The sequence below is a fragment of the Mya arenaria genome, chromosome 4 (genome assembly GCF_026914265.1).
Source record: "Mya arenaria isolate MELC-2E11 chromosome 4, ASM2691426v1".
In the NCBI taxonomy this organism is placed as follows: domain Eukaryota; kingdom Metazoa; phylum Mollusca; class Bivalvia; order Myida; family Myidae; genus Mya; species Mya arenaria.
In genome coordinates, this window is record NC_069125.1 from 32,145,354 (window position 1) to 32,165,526 (window position 20,173).

Here is a 20,173-nt window from a genome sequence, read left to right on the forward strand (position 1 = left end):
ATTCGTTTTGCTCATAAAAAGAAACAATTGTGGTATTAATGACAGAGGGTACCAAAGTCTTCTCTATCTTTACTCTTATCTGAATGTTACACATATTTGGCTGACATTGCCCACTACTGCATGTAAACGAATATTGCCGCAATTTTGTACCCATTCCCACATTATACAACTAACATTTTTGGCAGATTCTAACAATTACTTGATGTAAACGCATTGGACCTATTGCAAATATGTTGGTACCTTTTGGTATTAACCCCACGCATTGAATGACCCATTTTTTATTATTTAATTTTGGATTCCAACAAAATGCTGTTAACACCATAAGCAAAACACTATAAAACATTTTTTAAGACTGACATATTTCTAAATTAAGCATATTACCATTATAATTAATGACCTATCATTTAAAATAAGTTTGATTAGTTTTATCTTGTTTGTGAGGACAATTGCAGGATGATATGAATCACAAATGAGTCGTCATCAACATAAAAACCAGTACCAGAGTGAAAATTTCGAAAGGCTATGATAATGTTATGTGCCCTTGGTGGGAGATCAATCTATGCCATCTTGGTTCAGAAAGAGAGACACCTATACCACATCATCAACACACCCATCATTTTCATATAACTCTCACCTTTAAAGACATCCAAATCTTGGTTGGCCATGTTCCTACTTGGTCTTCTCATGACCACAGGTGAGGCCCCTCCCTCTGCTGTAGGCGTGCCTTCGCCAGAGCCTCCTGTATTGGCTGGGGCCTCTGTCGGTTTTTCTTCCTTTTCTGGTGTTTTTATGCTACTACTTGCTTCTTTAACTTCACTACAAACAGACAAGTTTTTGTCAAGATTTTCATTTGGAGATTTCTTACTCTCAGACTCATCCCCATTTTCTCTCTTGACATTTTCTTTATCTCTTCTTTTTTGATCTGCACTATTTTTGATACTAACCCTTGCACCAGGTTTGTCAGATTTGAAACTATCCCCTAATCCCCTGGGCTTTTGAGGAACAGGGGGCTTAGGGCTGATTTGTGGATGGGGTTGCTTGTTTTTGGACATGCTGTCCTCGCTACAATCAATCACAGTATCTGCCTCAGTTGGAATGGAAGACTCCGGAATATTTTTGGTTTCTTGCTCTATCACAGTTTGACTATCAGCTGAATCAGTTTTTGATTCGTTTATTTGATTTTTGTCTTTTTCAGGATCTTCGTCCTCTTTCTCTCCTGAAGCACCTGAATCTATCACCTCATTTGATTTCTGACCTGTAACCTTGACCTTATGGTTGTCTGTAGCCTTGACCTCTGTTGTCTGCTCCTTAATACTCCCCAGTGCTGTTTCATCAGTAATAGTAGTTATGTCCCTTGATTTCCTCTTTGAATCCTGAAATAATAACAATCAAACAGCATTAAACTTGATAAATATTTAGTTTTTTAATAATTCTACAATAAAAACAACAATTGTTACATACTTTTACATTAAACACAGAACTGAACAAATATGAATGATGATGTTAATAATGGTAGAAAATAAAACATTTAGCAAATAAAATAAAATACACTGAAAGTAATTCTTCGAACATAATTCAAACATATAATGAACACAAACAAAAAAGATGTCCCACAACCAAGAAGAACTGAATATAATTAGTACTTTTCCAATGTACACAAACTAATTACCGAAAGTGAAATAAAAAAATGACAAAAATAAACGAATAAATGTTTATGTTTGATAATAAAGATAGAAGTTACCTAACTCAAAATACTCCATCCTGTAAATGATTTCAAATCACATTTTTCAAATCAAAACTCATAGCAACAATGAAATAACTAAAACTTTATTTGATATTCTTAAAAACAATGACAGAATATGATATTAATAAAATTTGTCAGTAATGATGTAGTTAAAATAAAGTCAGTTTAGTGTACTCATTTAATGTATGTATCCAATGGCTTTGCATGAGTGGCATTGAACGATATTCGTATGATAGTATGTACTTCGATCACCAGCCTGTGAATCGTAACCGTCTTTGTTTTGATTTAAATTCATTTTACATCCTTATATAGACCTTATATTTTACTTCACAAACAAGTTTATCAATATCTTCCTCCTGAAGTACCCTATTCATGTGTGATGTTTCTAAGATTAAGTAAGTGATAGTTTGGGAAAAAAATGTTTTCCATTTTTCCTTCTTTTTTCAATTTTGTTGAACTTGCAAGTGAAAGAAAAAACTGGACTGTATTCTATTAATGCTGGTGAATATTATTTACAATTTAATTTATTAAATCAATCTACATATAACTACATATTACATGGCAACTATTACACTGTATGAATTCTAGCATGCCAGGCTCTAAAATTTAATACTATTACACACCTTTTTATTTTGCCTCTTTTTGAACTTATACAGAAAGACTAGAAATGATTTTTTTCCTCACAAAACTTATGAAACTGGTTTTAACCCCCAGTTAACTTTTGCTTCACTGACCTTTCCAAGGTGGTAACCCCCCAGATAAATCTTGTTTCACTGACCATTCCAAGGTGGTAACCCCCCAGTGAACTCTTGTTTCATTGACCATTCAAAGGCGGTAACCCCCCCAGTGAACTCTTGTTTCACTGACCATTCCAAGGTGGTAACCCCCCAGTGAACTCTTGTTTCACTGACCATTCCAAGGTGGTAACCCCCGAGTGATCTCTTGTTTCACTGACCATTCCAAGGTGGTAACCTCCCAGTGAAATCTTGTTTCACTGACCATTCAAAGGCAGTAACCCCCACAGTGAACTCTTGTTTTACTGCTGTTTTGAGGGCAGTAACCCCCCATTGAACTCTTGTTAAACCACTGACCATTCCAAGGCAGTAACCCCCCCCCCCCCAGTGAACTCTTGTTTCACTGACCATTCCAGGGCAGTAACCCCCAATGAACTCTTGTTAAATCACTGACCATTCCAAGGTGGTAACCCCCCAGTGAACTCTTGTTTCACTGACCATTCCAAGGTGGTAACCCCCACAGTGAAATCTTGTTTTACTGCTGTTTTCAAGGCAGTAACCCCCCATTGAACTCTTGTTAAACCACTGACCATTCCAAGGTGGTAACCCCCCCAGTGAACTCTTGTTTCACTGACCATTCCAAGGCGGTAACCCCCCAGTGAACTTTTGTTAAACCACTGTACATTCCAGGGCAGTAACCCCCAATGAACTCTTGTTAAATCACTGAACATTCCAAGGTGGTAACCCCCTAGTGAACTCTTGTTTCACTGCCTTTTTCAAGGCGGTTACACCCCAGTGAACTCTTGTCTCACTGCCATTTCCAAGGCGGTAACCCCCTAGTGAACTCTTGTTTCACTGACCATTCCAAGGTGGTATCCCCCCAGTGAACTCTTGTTAAACCACTGTACATTCTAGAGCAGTAACCCCCAATGAACTCTTGTTAAATCACTGACCATTCCAGGGGGGTAACCCCCCAGTGAACTCTTGTTAAATCACTGACCATTCCAAGGTGGTTACCTGCCAGTGAACTCTTGTTTCACTGCCGTTTCCAAGGTGGTAACCCCCAGTGAAATCTTGTTTCACTGACCATTCCAAGGTGGTTACCTGCCAGTGAACTCTTGTTTCACTGCTGTTTCCAAGGTGGTAAACCCCAGTGAAATCTTGTTTCACTGACCATTCCAAGGCGGTAACCCGAACATTTATTAGTGAAGATATTTTTATGCATTAGTGTGATCTGCCTGTGTCGTTTTGAATGTTGTTGTCCTCGCATAGCTTTGATCTTGTGCCTTTAACTGTTGGCTACTGGGCTTGTCCTTGTAAATTCCATTGTATTATGTACACTGCCCTTAGTGTTCTTTCAGTAGCTTTGCAGGTTCAGAATAACCTTGACCTAGCAGCAAATGACCTTGACCTAGCAGGATATGACCTTGATCTTTTATGTGCCATGTCATTTCAATGTGGTGAACAACTTTGTGCTAAATCATCTGCGCTAATACACACCTGATCATTTTACCTCATTTTGAACATAAACAGAAAGGCTAGAAATTAATTTGTTCCCCACAAAACTTATCAAACTGGCTTAAACCCCCCAGTGAATCCCTGTTTCACTGACAATTCCTAAGCTGTAACCCCAACATCAAGTGAAGATATGTTTATGCAAGTTTGGTCTGCCTGTGTTGTTATGTACAAATTGCTGTCTCTTGTTAAGTGTCTGTTGGGCTTTGACCTTGTCCTTTCAAACAGGGTCTCCTAGAAATTCCATGTGACATGTCATCAAAATGGGGTACAATTTTAAGTTATTTGAACTTCCCAAAAGGCAGGACACCCCTCAACCCCCATTAACTCAAACTAATCAGGCTTTAAATTGACATGGAAAACTCGATCTAATAACTAGTGCACATAACATTTTTATCTGGAACAAACAACACACATATTAGGGTTAAGGTGTTACTATGGCAACATCAACACTGGACTATACACATATTAAGATCATATACATAAGGTCAAAGGTAAAGGTCAACTTTGTACAGTTCAGGGTAGATAATTCACTCACTGGCCTGGCTGGGATATCACTAAACAGACACTGAAATTACAAGCTGGTTAGGTTATTTCATGCAGCAACGTGGGAAAAAGACTAATAGAGCATTGATACCATTGTCAACTGAATCTAAAATCTTATATCACGGATGTGATTGACTTGGCAGCTGAAGGGATGATGTCTTTTGCGGGCACTTTTGGCCCACAATGGGGGTCAAAGGGGATGATGCTACAAAACTGGCTTTTAAAAAAAAACTTTTTGGACGTTCATTTTTAAAATTGTACTTGTAGGCTCGCTGATACTCACATGGAACGCTAACGTACATGGCATTTGTACATGGCATTGATGATTCTAATCTTGTACAATATGTACAAAACATAGCCCACATGTGCAGGCACCTGTAAAAGTAGTCTTTCACTATCTCTCTATTATTTGCCACTATGTGTGTAACAAAACCAGTTAGGAAAGGTTTTATAGCAAAGACCTTTTTTTCCCTAACCATCAAGGGACATAACTCCTTATAAAGTATAAATCAGAAAGGTATCATTGCTCTAGGGGAGACAATCTAGCATGAGTTGGTAGGTCTGGTTACACCATGGATACCTCATTCTGTGACTCTGGTACTGCATCAAACTTGAACTGAAAACACGATCAATGCATGCAACTGATGACTTTTGAGTTGAATTCATTTTATTGTATAGTTACATGTAGGTATTCATTCCTTGATGTAAATTAAACATTCATACATGTCATATCTCCTGGCTAGGGGGAGGGGGGATCCCACAGAATATCAATCCATTCCTATAGTCTTCCATGTGTGATTGGATTTTTTTTAGACTAGACTGCTGTGTTCAAAACATTTTCTTACAACATATATACACAAAAAAGTGCTTTTCAGTTATAAAGAATGCTAGTTTAATGAGAAGTACACACACAAAACAAGCAGGTGCGAGACCAATAACAATTTATGAAAAACCCCTGGGCCCTGGTTTTCTGAACAAAATCCGCTTGGGAGGTCTCGAGAAGTATGACATGTATGAAGATTGCAGGCAGATCCGAACACAAATCGAAAAAGCACATAACTCATCAATAATTAATGCCCGAGTTTCAGGTCCTAAATCAATAACTTATGCCAGAGTTTCAGGTCCTAACTCAATAATTTATGCCAGAGTTTCAGGTCCTAACTCAATAATTTGTGCCAGAGTTTCAGGTCGTAACTCAATAACTTATGCCAGAGTTTCGGGTCCTAACTCAATAACTTATGCCAGAGTTTCAGGTCCTTACTCAATAACTTATGCCAGAGTTTTGGGTCCTAACTCAATAATTTATGCCAGAGTTTCAGGTCCTAACTCAATAACTTATGCCAGAGTTTCAGGTCCTAACTCCTCAATAACTTATGCCAGAGTTTTGGGTGCTAACTCAATAACTTATGCCAGAGTTTCAGGTCCTAACTCAATAACTTATGCCAGATTTTCGGGTCCTAACTCAATAATTTATGCCAAAGTTTCAGGTCCTAACTCAATAATTTATGTCAGAATTTTCATGTCCTAACTCCTCAATAATTCATGCTGGAGTTTCAGGTCCTAACTCCTCAATAATTTATGCCATAATTTCAGGTCCTTACTCCTCAATAATTCATGCTGGAGTTTCAGGTCCTTACTCATTAATTTATGCCAAAATTTTGGGTCCTAAAATCTCAATAATTTATGCCAGAGTTTCGGGTCCTAACTCATCAATAATTCATGCTGGAGTTTCAGGTCCTTACTCCTCAATAATTTATGCAAAATTTCTGATCCTAACTCCTCAATAATTAATGCTAAAGTTTCAGGTCCTAACTGACCTCTATAATTTATGCCAAAATTTCTGATCCTAACTCCTCAATAATTAATGCCAGAGTTTCAGGTCCTAACTCCTCTATAAATAATGCCAGAGTTTCAGATCCTAACTCCTCTATGATTTATGCCTAAATTTCGGGTCCTAACTCCTCAATAATTCATGCCGTAGTTTCAGGTCCTAACTTCTCAATAATTTATGCCAGAGTTTTGGGTTCATACTCCTCAATAATTTATGCCAGAGTTACATGTGAACTGTTTCAGAGCTAAATTTAGGCTGATAAAGTCAATAGGTCTATGACAATACATCAAAATAAATATTTTTGAAAAGACAACAACATGCAAATCAAAAAGCCTTTCATGATTATGTTGTATGGTTTTTCAACATTTGGAAATCCTCAGCAAATTTTCCATCAAACAACCTCAGATGTATATGGACGGTTTACAATGTCAGAAATCTTTACATTTTAACTACACTGCAAGAAGATCCTGTAGTAATTTAGCAGTTTAACTTATTGACTTTACTCTTAGGAATCTTTATTATTTATGCAATAAAACACTTCACTGGCAATCAATTTAAAATAAGATATACAACATACATGTTTAAACACCACAATAAATTAAATTTTTTTTTTTACAATATTACTAACTACTTCTACTGATGTACTGGCATACATCCACGTTTGTTTTCGATGGAAAATGGCCGTGGAGTTCCAAATGGGAATTTCAAATCTGGATTCCAAAAAGCAATCAGAAATAACAAAAACGGTACATTTCCAAACATCCTTGTAGGCGTACATTCATAATAAACAGAATAGTTTTCCGCATTTATACAAGAAATTCAACTGCTATAGAGTACATTTAGCTACTTCCGTCATAACAAACAGCGGTGCACATAATTCTGAGAGATAAATCATGCGCTCAATAATTATGCTACAAGTAAGATTAACCTCCCCTTAACCACTATGCTTTAAATTGTACATACAGTTTTCATAGGCTGTTTGGCATACACAAATCATTTAAATTTGTGTCAAAATATGCATTGCTTTACTAATTCATTGGTTTTAAATATTTTTGGTTTTAAGACAACATTTATCATTGGATAATTTATCAATTGGATTATCCTAAATCCTTTTTTCCACAATATCAAAAATACGGGAAAAATCTAGTTCCTTTGAAAAATTGTAGATCATTATACTGCTTCGAATGATGAAACTGAAATATGTTCTACCAGAAGTTATGATTGAATTTATATATACTTTACTTTTCAAGCGACAATCTTTATTGAAAGATCGGCATATTGCCAATGACTTTATTAGGACCATGATTTCCGCACCAAACAGCCTTAACCCTAGATATTATGTTGAGCTAAGTCGCATTCTTGTACCTACCATCAAAAGCTGCCATTCCTGTTTCTATGGAAATTGGAGAGATTGCTTAGAATATCTAAGTATATGAGTAGTTGATATTGTATTTATGATGTGAATAATGGTGATTAAGTTACTAACCCTATACCAAAGTGGCTTACAGATAATTCTATACAAAAATGAAAACACAGGCCTAAGTTTAAGACAATAAAATGATGACATTGAATGTAACAGCCCAACATTTCAGGCAATAAAATGATGACATTGAATATAACAGCCAGAAGTTTCAGGCAATGAAATGATGACATTGCATAAACCTATGGGCCTATGCTCTACTGGCATGGCTCTTGTGGTCATTTTCAATCCAGAGCATGTACGTTTGAGTAATAGGCAACAAATATATAGTTCACTTTTTGTGTTTGGGTTAGCTGAAAACGTTGCACGTTCAACATCTGAGGACAGGAAGTGTTGATAGCAGATTAGTTGCATGAACTATTTTAATATGTGCCAAGTAAAGGTAATCTGAGGGTAAAAAATATTTGCTTTCAAAACTGTACTCATGGTCAAAATTTCATTTCTGTAGCTTTAAAAATAAAAAGTCGGTCAAAGGTCAATGTCAAGGACATCCGAGGACAACATTAATGCTTGTTTGCAAAACTGTTCACATGGTCAAAATTTCATTACTGTAGCTTTGAAAATTAAAATGTAAGTCAAAAGGGGTGGGGCCAGCTTTTGCCCAAGGGGCATTATTTCAAATGTTTTCAAATGCATCATATGTTGCGCCACAACAAATATCAAAGGTATGGGCCTTGTGGTTTGAAACAAGAAGATTTTGAAAATATTTCTTAAATAAGTCTCTAGGAAAATTGTGACACCCAAGGCAGTGCAAGTTTTGACCCAAGGGGCATAATTTGAACAACTATGGTAGTGGACCACTTAATCAAAATTACAAGGATTTGCATAGTGGTTTCAGACAAAAAGGTTTTTAACATTTCCCAATATAAGGGGGGGGGGGGGGGAGAGTCTGTCCCTTACAAAGAAAAGAGAAGAGAACTCTTCCCGGGGCCTCCGCCAATGTCGCCCAGGTTGTTTGTGTTGCGATCTCCGTGGGGGGTGGGGGGTGGGGTGTGGGGGGGCAGTCAGGGTTCGAATTTAACTTTGAGGAGCACTCGCAAAATTTTGCGAGTGCTTTTCCAGGCAACTCGCAAAATGAAAAATCAACTTGCAATTTTATTATTTGCTCTATTCCCTTATAATATTGTCTAATTAAAGTAGAAATTTACACCTAAGACATATTATGAATATTAAAAAGTATCAATCTTGAGTGACTCGACTACTAAACCTTGTTGATAGCTTATTCTTTTTGGGGGGTACGGAAAGACTGACCGCTTTTTGATAACAAAGCTGTCCAATAATTTGGCATTTTCACTTTGTATATTTACCCTCGCGATCGGGTAATACACATTCGGCAAGCACGCTACAGATTTCATTTAGTCTATAAGTATTAAAAACAATAACATTAAAAATTTAAAATCAATAAAAGCAACAGTAAATGTAGCGTGGATGCTTTGGATCATGAAATATATCGATCGACGAAGTCTATTCACTTTGACAGTTGGGCGGAAATATATTCAAAGGTTGATGGGGTTTACATATAGTCCGCGAAAGCGCTAAATTTAGCCAATGATTGAGCTAGGTGATTACGTCATTTGTATTCACTTTGTATTATGCACGACTCGGAGCATCCTCGAAAGATTCGCGATAAAACTCGGCCTTTTCCGTATTTGTTCTATTTTTGAAAACTTACTAGAGCGTGACTCCGTACTGTCTTCTTTATACTGGTAGTGTAAACATGCCATTTATAGGCTGTTTACACTCGACTACGTAGGGGAGTTGAGTTCATGTTTATTCTACTTTCCTTTTAACATTTTGTGGTCTAGAAAATAAAACTCACTCGCAGTTTGCAAATGTCGCTCGCATTTTGCGAGTATGCGAGTCTAAATTCGAACCCTGGCAGTTATGACCCCCGGGGCATAATTTTAACAAACCTTCACAAGCAATTGTGACTTTACAAGTAAACTTGGCTAAAAATAGATTTCGCTCATGTAGACTTGGCTAAAAATAGACTTGGCTAAAAATAGCATTTTTTATACTTTCAAGACCCATAATCTAGGTATGCATAGGCAGATCTGGCTTGTTTTCAAAAGGAACCAAGTTCTAATGGAAGACTGTATCATGTTCACAAGCTAGTGTTTACACAATAGCATTTTTTTATACTATCAAGGGCTATAATCTAGGCATGCATGGGCAGATCTGGCTGGTTTTCGATAGGAACCGAGCTCTAATGGATATCTAGATACTGTACAAGTTTCATCGAGATACAGTCAAAAATGAAGACTGTATCGTGTTCACAACCAATTGTTTACACAATAGCATTTTTTATATTATCAAGGCCCATAATCTAGGCATGCATGGGCGGATCTGGCTGGTTTTCAAAAGGAACCGAGCTCTAATGGATATCTAGATACTGTACAAGTTTCATCGAGATACAATCAAAACTGAAGACTGTATCGTGTTCACAAGCAATTGTTTACAGACGCACGGACGCACGAACGCAAATACTACGTACACATTACCATCGCATAAGCTCTTCTGGCCTTTGGCCAGTAGAGCTAAAAATGATGACATTGCATAAAACAGCCAAACATTTCCGGCAATGAAATGATGACATTGCATATAACAGCCCAACATTTCAGGCAATAAAATGATGACATTGCATATAACAGCCAGAAGTTTCAGGCAATGAAATGATGACATTACATAAAAATGATGACATTGCATAAAACAGCCAAACATTTCCGGCAATGAAATGATGACATTGCATATAACAGCCCAACATTTCAGGCAATAAAACGATGTCATTGCATATAACAGCCAGAAGTTTCAGGCAATGAAATGATGACACTGCATATTACAGCCAGAAGTTTCAGGAAATGAAATGATGACATTGCATATAACAGCCAGAAGTTTCAGGCAATGAAATGATGACATTGCATATAACAGCCAGAAGTTTCAGGAAATGAAATGATGACATTGCATATAACAGCCCAACATTTTAGGCAATAAAATGATGACATTGCATATAACAGCCAGAAGTTTCAGGCTATGAAATGATGATTTTGCATATTACAGCCAAACATTTCCGGCAATGAAATGATGACATTGCATATAACAGCCCAACATTTCAGGCGATAAAATGATGACATTGCATATAACAGCCAGAAGTTTCAGGAAATTAAATGATGACATTGCATATAACAGCCAGAAGTTTCAGGAAATGAAATGATGACACTGCATATAACAGCCCAACATTTTAGGCAATAAAATGATGACATATCATAAAAAATGATGACATTGCATAAAACAGCCAGAAGTTTCAGGCAATGAAATGATGACATTGCATATAACAGCCAGAAGTTTCAGGAAATTAAATGATGACATTGCATATTACAGCCCAACATTTCAGGCAATAAAATCATGACTGCATATAACAGCCAGAAGTTTCAGAAAATGAAATGATGACATTGCATATAACAGCCCAACATTTCAGGCAATAAAATGATGACTGCATATAACAGCCAGAAGTTTCAGGAAATGAAATGATGTCATTGCATATAACAGCCAGAAGTATCAGGCAATAAAATGAATGCATTGCATATGACAGCCCAAAATGTAGGCAATGAAATGACGACATTGCATAATTATGACTAGACATGCTTTATGGAGACATTACACTCTAAAATTTCACAAACAAACTGTTATTACAGATAGTTTTGCACCCATGATATAAAATATGAACCACTTTATGGAACCAAATCTCTTCTTTCTATGGTAAATGCCATCAAGCAGAGTTCTAGGAAATTGTTAAAGTATGAATAATGATAATGTAACACCCATTTCATTTTTTAGTACTTGATAACAAGAAGCTAATAGATCATTGGGGAAAATTCATAGCACAAAGCCTTATCAGAAGGCCATCGTCAGAAGTTTACTTTCACATTCAGTAGATTTTTTCTTAATAAAGAAGCCGAAAGTTATATAAAAAAGAAATCAAAATAAACCATATTAGGGTATTCAATACCATTTCTGAGCTTGGGAGCTGTTTTAATCGAGGATTTTAGTTGTATCTTCAATTATCGTTAAACTGTATTATCGTCACAAATGGAATACATCAATTTTTTTTTTTTTTTCCTAAATTTTGTGTTCACTTTCAATGTTGGCTTAAGTTCATTTAAAAAAAATATGTAGCAAAATACAGCATCTATGGCACTTTGATCATTTAAATTCATGACCAAAATTGACTAAGACCTTTATTGGAAAGGCCGTCTGAGTCTTGTACTCAGACTCACTGGGCCCTGTAAACATAAATCATACAAGCATACAAAAAGCCTGGCAGAAGTCTTTAAATGCGCAGAAAAAAATAACAATTTCACATCTATAAACTCAAAAAGCACTCAAAGGAAAACATAAGCAAAACACATTTAAAGCTCAGATAAACATCTTCAAAAAACAACAAGAGTTGTGTTTTTATGAATGGAGGGCTTCAAATTCTACAAAACATATTCTACATTACAGCAACATAAAAACAACTTTGAAAAGAAACAGTGTAATGAAAATTGAAAATTCTACATAACAATATATTTTTGCCCAGTTTAAACTACTTACAATCTCCTGTATCTTCATCTCAATGCCGAGGAGGGCTGTGGCTGGTGAGGGAGGGGGAAAATCAGGGGTTGGGGGCTGGGCGTATCCTGTCGGGGTCAGGGGGGTGCCCGATGTGAGCCCAGACTTCCTGGGCTTTTTGAACTCCAAGTGATTGGGCTTATCACCAACTGAAAGGGAGAGGTTTAACTGATACTTATTTTTAGAGATTACAGTTTGTACTAAGGACATTTGTTTGCATAATATTAAGCAAAAGTAAGCTTTAAAAGATGTTCAAAAAATTTAGCATGTATGTGTTTTTTATGGAGGCTTTGGAAGCAATAAAATTAAGTAAAGTATAAGCTGAAAAGGAAAAATGTCATCAAAGCTAAGCACTGAAAAATGAAGCATCAACTTGAAGAATCAATAGGAATATTAATGCATTCAAAACTGTGTTCATCAAAAGAGTGACACAGTCATAAACAGGGCCATTATCAGATTAAGATAATTGTCAGCCCTTAATTTTATGTATAATCGATGAATAATGACATTATTTTAAATAAAGTTGAAACAAAATAACAGACCGGTTCTGTTTGTCAAATTTTAGTATGACCGAGAATTCTGCCACACATTTTGCAGAGTGAATTATGTCATTAATCTTTCGCGGTGTGGCGATTTGTAAGCGGTGCTCCAGAGCCATTTCCCACATAGAAATAAAAGCTTGATGAGGAAAGGCTTAAAAAAGACTATAGATTGATTCTTAGTTCATTTTAAAACAATAAATTATTAATTGTTTTTTGCGAATTTTTGCAGGACACCCTTTTTTTTACGGGTCACCAATTTTTAGAAGTAGGTAATCCTGCGGGTCACCTGATAAAAAAAATTAGTGTTGCGCCCTGAATTGGTCACCTACAATTGCCTGACTCTTGCAATTTGTAACATCAAAGTGATAATGACCTTGCCAACAAAACTTTTCCAGCACTCATTCAAAACTGCAACTTTTTTTAAATGGGCATAGCGGGAAAGATTTTTACAGATTTTTTTCATACCTTTTACCGCTCCTTCGCCAACTTTCCCTTCATCTGGTTTTTCCTCACATGGTTTATCCGGAGAAGCTGGGGGAGTGATGTCCTTAATCTGTGAATATTCAATACTCTCCCTGTTCACCATGTCATCACCAATACTAGCATACAGCGGGGAAGGCGGTGCCTCAGACGATGGACTTTTTTCAGGAATTTCGCTGTATTCGTTTTCAACCTCTGGGTCTTCAGTTGGTTCAATTATGTCAGGGACAGTTTTTGTAGAAGTACCGTCCATTGGTATATAAGTATTTTCCTCTGGTGCAGTGTTTGAACGTTTAAGGAGTCCCTGTTTTTCTTTGAATTTTTCAGTTGGAGATTTTGGGCTTGGTCCCATGGATTCGCTTTCTGGAGCAGTATTGGTCCTTGTAAGTTCTGGTTTTTTCTTCAAGTTTGGAAAAAGGATACCATAATTATCTACTCCTTGCTCAGATGGTTCTTGTAACTTGGTTGATTGAATCTGAGGTTTGACCTCTGACACCGGCCTTTGTTTTGGAGCAGTCATTTCTAGGTAAACACTTTGGCTTACTTGTTTTCCTGTGACAGGGCTGACAGAATTGTCTATGAGGGAATCTGCAGTTTTTGCTGGAATGTTTGATTTGGAATCATTTGAACCAGTCACAGAAGAATCTGTGACATCACATCCTGTTTTTTTGCTATCTGATTGGTCAGAACATTGCAAGGAATGCTGGGAAGTGGAATCAGATTTTGCTGAGTCATTATTGACAGGAAGTTCAGTGGAAGTGACTGTTGGGGAATGTGGTTCTTCTGTCAAACTTTCAGTTTTGGAATTGTCAGTTTTGGAAGGGTCACTTTTGCGTGCTGGCATAGGAGACTTTTTGTGTCTTGGTGGTTTCTTTGGAATATTCTGAAAGAAAACCAATACATTTAGACAGAAAATTCAAAACAAACAATGACACAAACATAGACATCCCTGTTGTATAAAACTATTTAAAAGTTTGGTTTGGTAAAAGTTATCCAAAAGATTTATTTATTGATTGGTCATTATTTATCTAATAAATACTATTAATTAATCACATTATTTAAAACTGCAGACTAGCCAAAATATAACCAGTAGATTACTTATCAAAGTTTAATACATAATTAAAAAGTAATTGTTAATGAAATTATGTAAATTAATTTCTTGCATTTTAATTCATACAAATGCACATATCAAATTGCATGAAAAAAACATACTGATTAAACATTTCGACTCATATTTCTGTTTAAAAAGAGATATATAGGGAATTTTCTAATCAATTATTGAAATAAATGATATTTTTTGGTATGGGAATTTTGCCAAATTTCGGTCCAAAATTTAAAACCCACTGGTACTACACACAAAACGTAAAACATTTTATATTTACCACTGATCGAACAGCCTTTTCTGGGGCAACTCTTGATTCTGAAAGTAATTGGCAACAAATTATTGACCCAATAATCTACAAAATGAACACCAAACAGTATGAACTAGTTTCCTTTTAATTCCACTACATTGTCACTGATTAATCAAACTATGTCTAAAATGCAAATAAGCAAGAGCTGTCCAAGTGACAGCACTCTCATATTCCACCGCTATTGAGTTTAAGAATTTGAAGTTTTGGTAAAACTTGCATGGATCACTATAAAATTAGATAAAAATATCTGCAACACTTTGGTAAAGTTTCAATCTTAAACATTCAGCAATTTGTGAAATACATACTTCATGGCAATATTGACCTTCATGCAAAACCTTAAACAGAATTTCTACTTTGTATAAAAAATGGTCATAATTTTCACCATAATTTTCATACAATGTAAATAGAGTTAAGTAAATTTAATAATTAAATAAGTCTTATGGTTGAGAACCCTTGAATAAAGTTTCAATTCAAGGCTGAGTAATGTGTTCAAACATACAAAACCTTCATCAAAAAATGTAGGTAAATATTAAAGGGTCATAAATAGAGTTATCTAAGTTGCTTAGTTAAGTAGTTTGAGAAGAGTTATCTAAGTTGCTTAGTTAAGTAGTTTGAGAAGAGTTATCTAAGTTGCTTAGTTAAGTAGTTTGAGGAGAGTTATCTAAGTTGCTTAGTTAAGTAGTTTGAGAAGAGTTATCTAAGTTGCTTAGTTAAGTAGTTTGAGAAGAGTTATCTAAGTTGCTTAGTTAAGTAGTTTGAGGAGAGTTATCTAAGTTGCTTAGTTAAGTAGTTTGAGAAGAGTTATCTAAGTTGCTTAGTTAAGTAGTTTGAGAAGAGTTATCTAAGTTGCTTAGTTAAGTAGTTTGAGAAGAGTTATCTAAGTTGCTTAGTTAAGTAGTTTGAGAAGATTTATCTAAGTTGCTTAGTTAAGTAGTTTGAGAAGAGTTATCTAAGTTGCTTAGTTAAGTAGTTTGAGAAGAGTTATCTAAGTTGCTTAGTTAAGTAGTTTGAGAAGAGTTATCTAAGTTGCTTAGTTAAGTAGTTTGAGAAGATTTATCTAAGTTGCTTAGTTAAGTAGTTTGAGAAGAGTTATCTAAGTTGCTTAGTTAAGTAGTTTGAGAAGAGTTATCTAAGTTGCTTAGTTAAGTAGTTTGAGAAGAGTTATCTAAGTTGCTTAGTTAAGTAGTTTGAGGAGAGTTATCTAAGTTGCTTAGTTAAGTAGTTTGAGAAGAGTTATCTAAGTTGCTTAGTTAAGTAGTTTGAGGAGAGTTATCTAAGTTGCTTAGTTAAGTAGTTTGAGAAGAGTTATCTAAGTTGCTTAGTTAAGTAGTTTGAGAAGAGTTATCTAAGTTGCTTAGTTAAGTTGTTTGAGAAGTTTCAATGCTGTACATTAAGTAACTGCTGAGCTTATAACAAATAAGGTCAGGCCATTGCTCTTGCATCTATTTATTATCAATCATGTTAATTTCAATTTCTTTACTGACAAGTTAGCGTACCACCAATTACATCTCAACAAATAACAATCACTTGAAGATATACACCTTATAAAAAGTTTCATCGGCAAGATTTTTATCATTTTATACTATATATAAATATATAGATATAAGGGTTGTGCAATTTTATTGGTAAGTCGAAATATTGCAAAACTAAACAGAAGCAATACATATCGGTACCCATCAGCAGAATCTAAATATTTTCATTGTTTTATTTATACCGTACTCTTAATGCATTTTGACAAGCTGATTTATTGATAAGTCTTGATGAGAGGAGAAATTAAACATTTTCCACTTGTATAATTATAGTGTACGATAATTCTTAGGGTTGTATTATTTTTGGTGTTCAAATTTGCAAGGTCAAAGTTAGTCAAAGCCAAATAATTGTAATTCTAATCATTATTAACAATTGTCAAACATGAAAGAAGATGGCCAACAAGTAATAATAATAAGCATACTTTTTATAAATTATCATTTTTTTTGTGTGTTTTTTTAGTTTCAAACAAAATATTGTGTTACCTATCATGCTACTTTTATCAAACTATTGATATTAATTATCGCAGTATTTTTTTTTTTTAAATCAACCATTTCTAATTTTAAATCAACCATTTCTAATAATTATGATTTTTAACCATTTCATTTCTTGGTAGGGAATAACAAATGATGCAAAATTGTATAAATATGGTATTTTATTGAAGTAAATATTCAATTACAATCTAATTATTGTTGTGTTTTTTACTTCAGACTTTTTACCTGGACATTATTGAAAAATTATCTAAGCCTGAGTTTTTGGTAATGCTACAGATATACCAAACGACTTCGGCAACAAGTATACCAACTTTCAAATAAGGATGCCATGGCTATTAACATCTCTTGACTTTTTTCCTTCGAAAAACAGACAACTTAATAATTTAGTTGATGTTTTATATTAACTAACTTACCTTTATTCTCAGGAGCAAATACAGAGGTTCTTGGCGGCAGTGGTGGGGCTGTCGCACTATGAGTAGAACTGGACGAACTCACAACTCTATCAACAGAGAAAAAAGAATTTAGTCGTCATTTATCAGAATAAACACATTAAAGATATGTATCATAGTCTTTTAATACCCTATAGAAATGGATTTAAATGAGAGAAACAAAACAGTCTCACATAATTTTGCATTCCATTTGAAATCTAGGAACTTGAAGACCAAATACAAAAGGATTTTATTGAGTTTGAAGATTTAACGAATTCAAGCCTGCTTGACTATGAAATTAATTAACTACGATACAAAATTGTGATAGTATATAATTATATGCACATAAAATTGATGTTTAATTTACAGAATATAAATAGTTATTATTATTTTATCAAATTCAAAAGCTTGAGCCGATTTAGGCCATAAGTTAGAGTAATGTTCTATATAGCTGTATGGAAATATGTGGAAAAAAAATGAAAAAAATGAATTTGTGCAGTACGCTTTTTCAGATGATTACCTATCTAGATTTTGTTTGTCTTTATTAGGTAGTGTGTATAGAGGCACGGTGGGGCACGACTCAGGTGGTTCATCAGGAGAGAGTTGCACCATGGAGTATCGCGGCGCAGGCACGGGTTTATCAGCCTCATTTCCAGGCGTGCTCATAAGCCGAGCCCGGGGCTTGGGTAGCATCAGCCCCTCAAAAGTGTGCGGGGGGTTCTCCAGCGGCAAGGGGCGGGCTGAGAGATGGGGCTTCAAGGAGGGGCTTGGTGGAGACGGAGCAGTGTCTGAATGGCTGGGTTTGTCTTTGGGGAGGGGCCTTACGGCAGCGGTGGGTTTTTTAGCATCTGACCCGCTGCGACACAATGCCAGGCTATCGTACAGTCCTGATCCATCAGGGTTGCCCTCAGTTTTCTGATTGTACACTGAAAAGTTACAATGAGCATTAAGAGTAACATAAAGAATTTATTTTTCAAACAATTCAAGATAAATTCAAAGAGAATTTGTGTTTCAAAACTGGGACAGTGGCAAAAGAAATAAGATCTAAATAATAAAAAAAATCCCTAAGGAATATAACTTAAACCAAACCATGCCTCGATAATTATAGCCAGTATTTATTTTAGTTTTAATAAGAAATGAAAGTAGTTTGATAAAAATTCAATGGACAAAATGATTATAATTTGCAATCCAATGTGTCTTAACTGAAATCCACTCACTCTTTATAGCCTCTGTGACTTCTGAGAATGACTTATGCTGTCCTTTGTGTTTGCTAACAAGCTCCAGGGCAGTCTGTCCGTGCGCATCCTTCTCATGGATGTTAATTCCTCGCTCAAGGAGAAGGCATACAACATCTAGTTTACCATGTAAGGCAGCTTCGTGAAGTGCCGTCCCTGTGTCAGTCTGTAAAGGGAATAATGGAAATATAATAACCTTGGCTTAAGTTTATTCTCATTTATTTAACCTTGAACATGAAAACACTTATACTAACATGAATCAAACTCAACTCTTTAATCTGTATACAAACCAGTACAGGGTTCAGCTTTCAAACAACTTAGTTAACAGATAATTGTGAGACTCGGACCCTGGAGGGCCTATTGAGTGAGAAGCACATATCTCACACCAATATACCAACTAACCATTCTCACTAAACAGATACTTAAAATTAACATTTACATTGCTATACTTTAATGTGGAAGAAATATGGGACAAAATTAAAAGAAAAGAAAATAGTTGAATTTCAGCATAAATATTTCTTCTAGGCCTTAATTGATCTAATAATGACTGTTGACCAATCAAATTGCTTGCGTGTGCAAACTAACCAAAAGACAACCTGTGGATAAGTTATACAGTTTTACACAATTGGCCACAGAATTTTACTGCTACAATTTAATCTAATTTAAATTGTTAATACTGAATTCAGAGCTACAGATAAGGGTCGTAATTGGCTTTAATAGGCTTTAAAATGTGCTTATTAATTTATAAAATCAAACCTCTATTCCTATCGGTACAAATACAAATTATTCTAAGGGCATACTGTTATTATGATCAATTTTTGGACCAGTTCAGGAACAAGGTTTTTAATCATTTTGGTGTAGAATCATTTCAAATATGGAAAAATGCAGCCAGCGTTTTAATTTCCCTTGACGAGTGTGTGTTTTATAAAGCAAACAAAGTTGGCGCTGTGTGATGTTTTTAATCGATTAATGTAAAATACATGCATGCATTTCAATGAGCCTGCAGACTTTAAAAATCACCATTACATTTTATTGAATGAAACTAAGGTGTTCAATACACTTTACAAAATAACAAATGAGCGTACAATACACTTTAAGTAAATGGTTATTTGTAGGTCAGTGAAATACATATTAAGCTTAAATATCTGAGCAGATGCTGCTTCAAATTATCTCAAATAAAATACCACACACTGTCTTATGTAGCCATGGCAAGTCTACAGGGTTGTTGGATCACACACAACCTATGTGAGAATTACCACCTAGGCAGACATTTCTTCAGAAAGCAACACATATTAGATGAATTAGCCGGAACTCCCAGCTGTGATGTCTGATATTTGCCATCTGGGAAATTATAATAATCTCTGGCAACATGTGTACCAAGTTTAATATCTTGATTTGTTTTTAGGTCATGCATGGCCAAGGCTAATGTTTTAGCACAATGATGATGACACCATTGTCTGCAACAATAACTTTTTTTCTTTTCGAAAAACAGACACGCTTAAAAGCAAAAAGGCAATCAGCTCATTCTCAAATTTGTTCTTAACGTTCAATCCTTCTTAACGTTCAATTCTTCTTATCAGTCGAACCCCCTTGGGTA

The 20,173-nt window shown here is 35.4% G+C and overlaps 1 protein-coding gene across 4 annotated transcripts in view; it reads right to left on the reverse strand.

The window, feature by feature from the left end:
- Window positions 1-20,173, reverse strand: part of LOC128230291 (ankyrin repeat and sterile alpha motif domain-containing protein 1B-like) — a 126,958-nt gene that overhangs the window by 92,374 nt on the left and 14,411 nt on the right. For 3 of the 4 annotated variants that reach the window (XM_052942444.1, XM_052942442.1, XM_052942440.1), the window contains exons 6-13: window positions 18,559-18,742; window positions 17,862-18,267; window positions 17,327-17,412; window positions 14,863-14,900; window positions 13,466-14,363; window positions 12,441-12,607; window positions 7,740-7,763; window positions 635-1,373 (exon numbers count right to left, since the gene is read on the reverse strand). In XM_052942444.1, the coding sequence (XP_052798404.1) occupies window positions 635-1,373; window positions 7,740-7,763; window positions 12,441-12,607; window positions 13,466-14,363; window positions 14,863-14,900; window positions 17,327-17,412; window positions 17,862-18,267; window positions 18,559-18,742 (2,542 nt within the window). The remainder of the gene's footprint in view (window positions 1-634; window positions 1,374-7,739; window positions 7,764-12,440; window positions 12,608-13,465; window positions 14,364-14,862; window positions 14,901-17,326; window positions 17,413-17,861; window positions 18,268-18,558; window positions 18,743-20,173) is intronic. The other variant, XM_052942441.1, reaches the window with a different exon arrangement.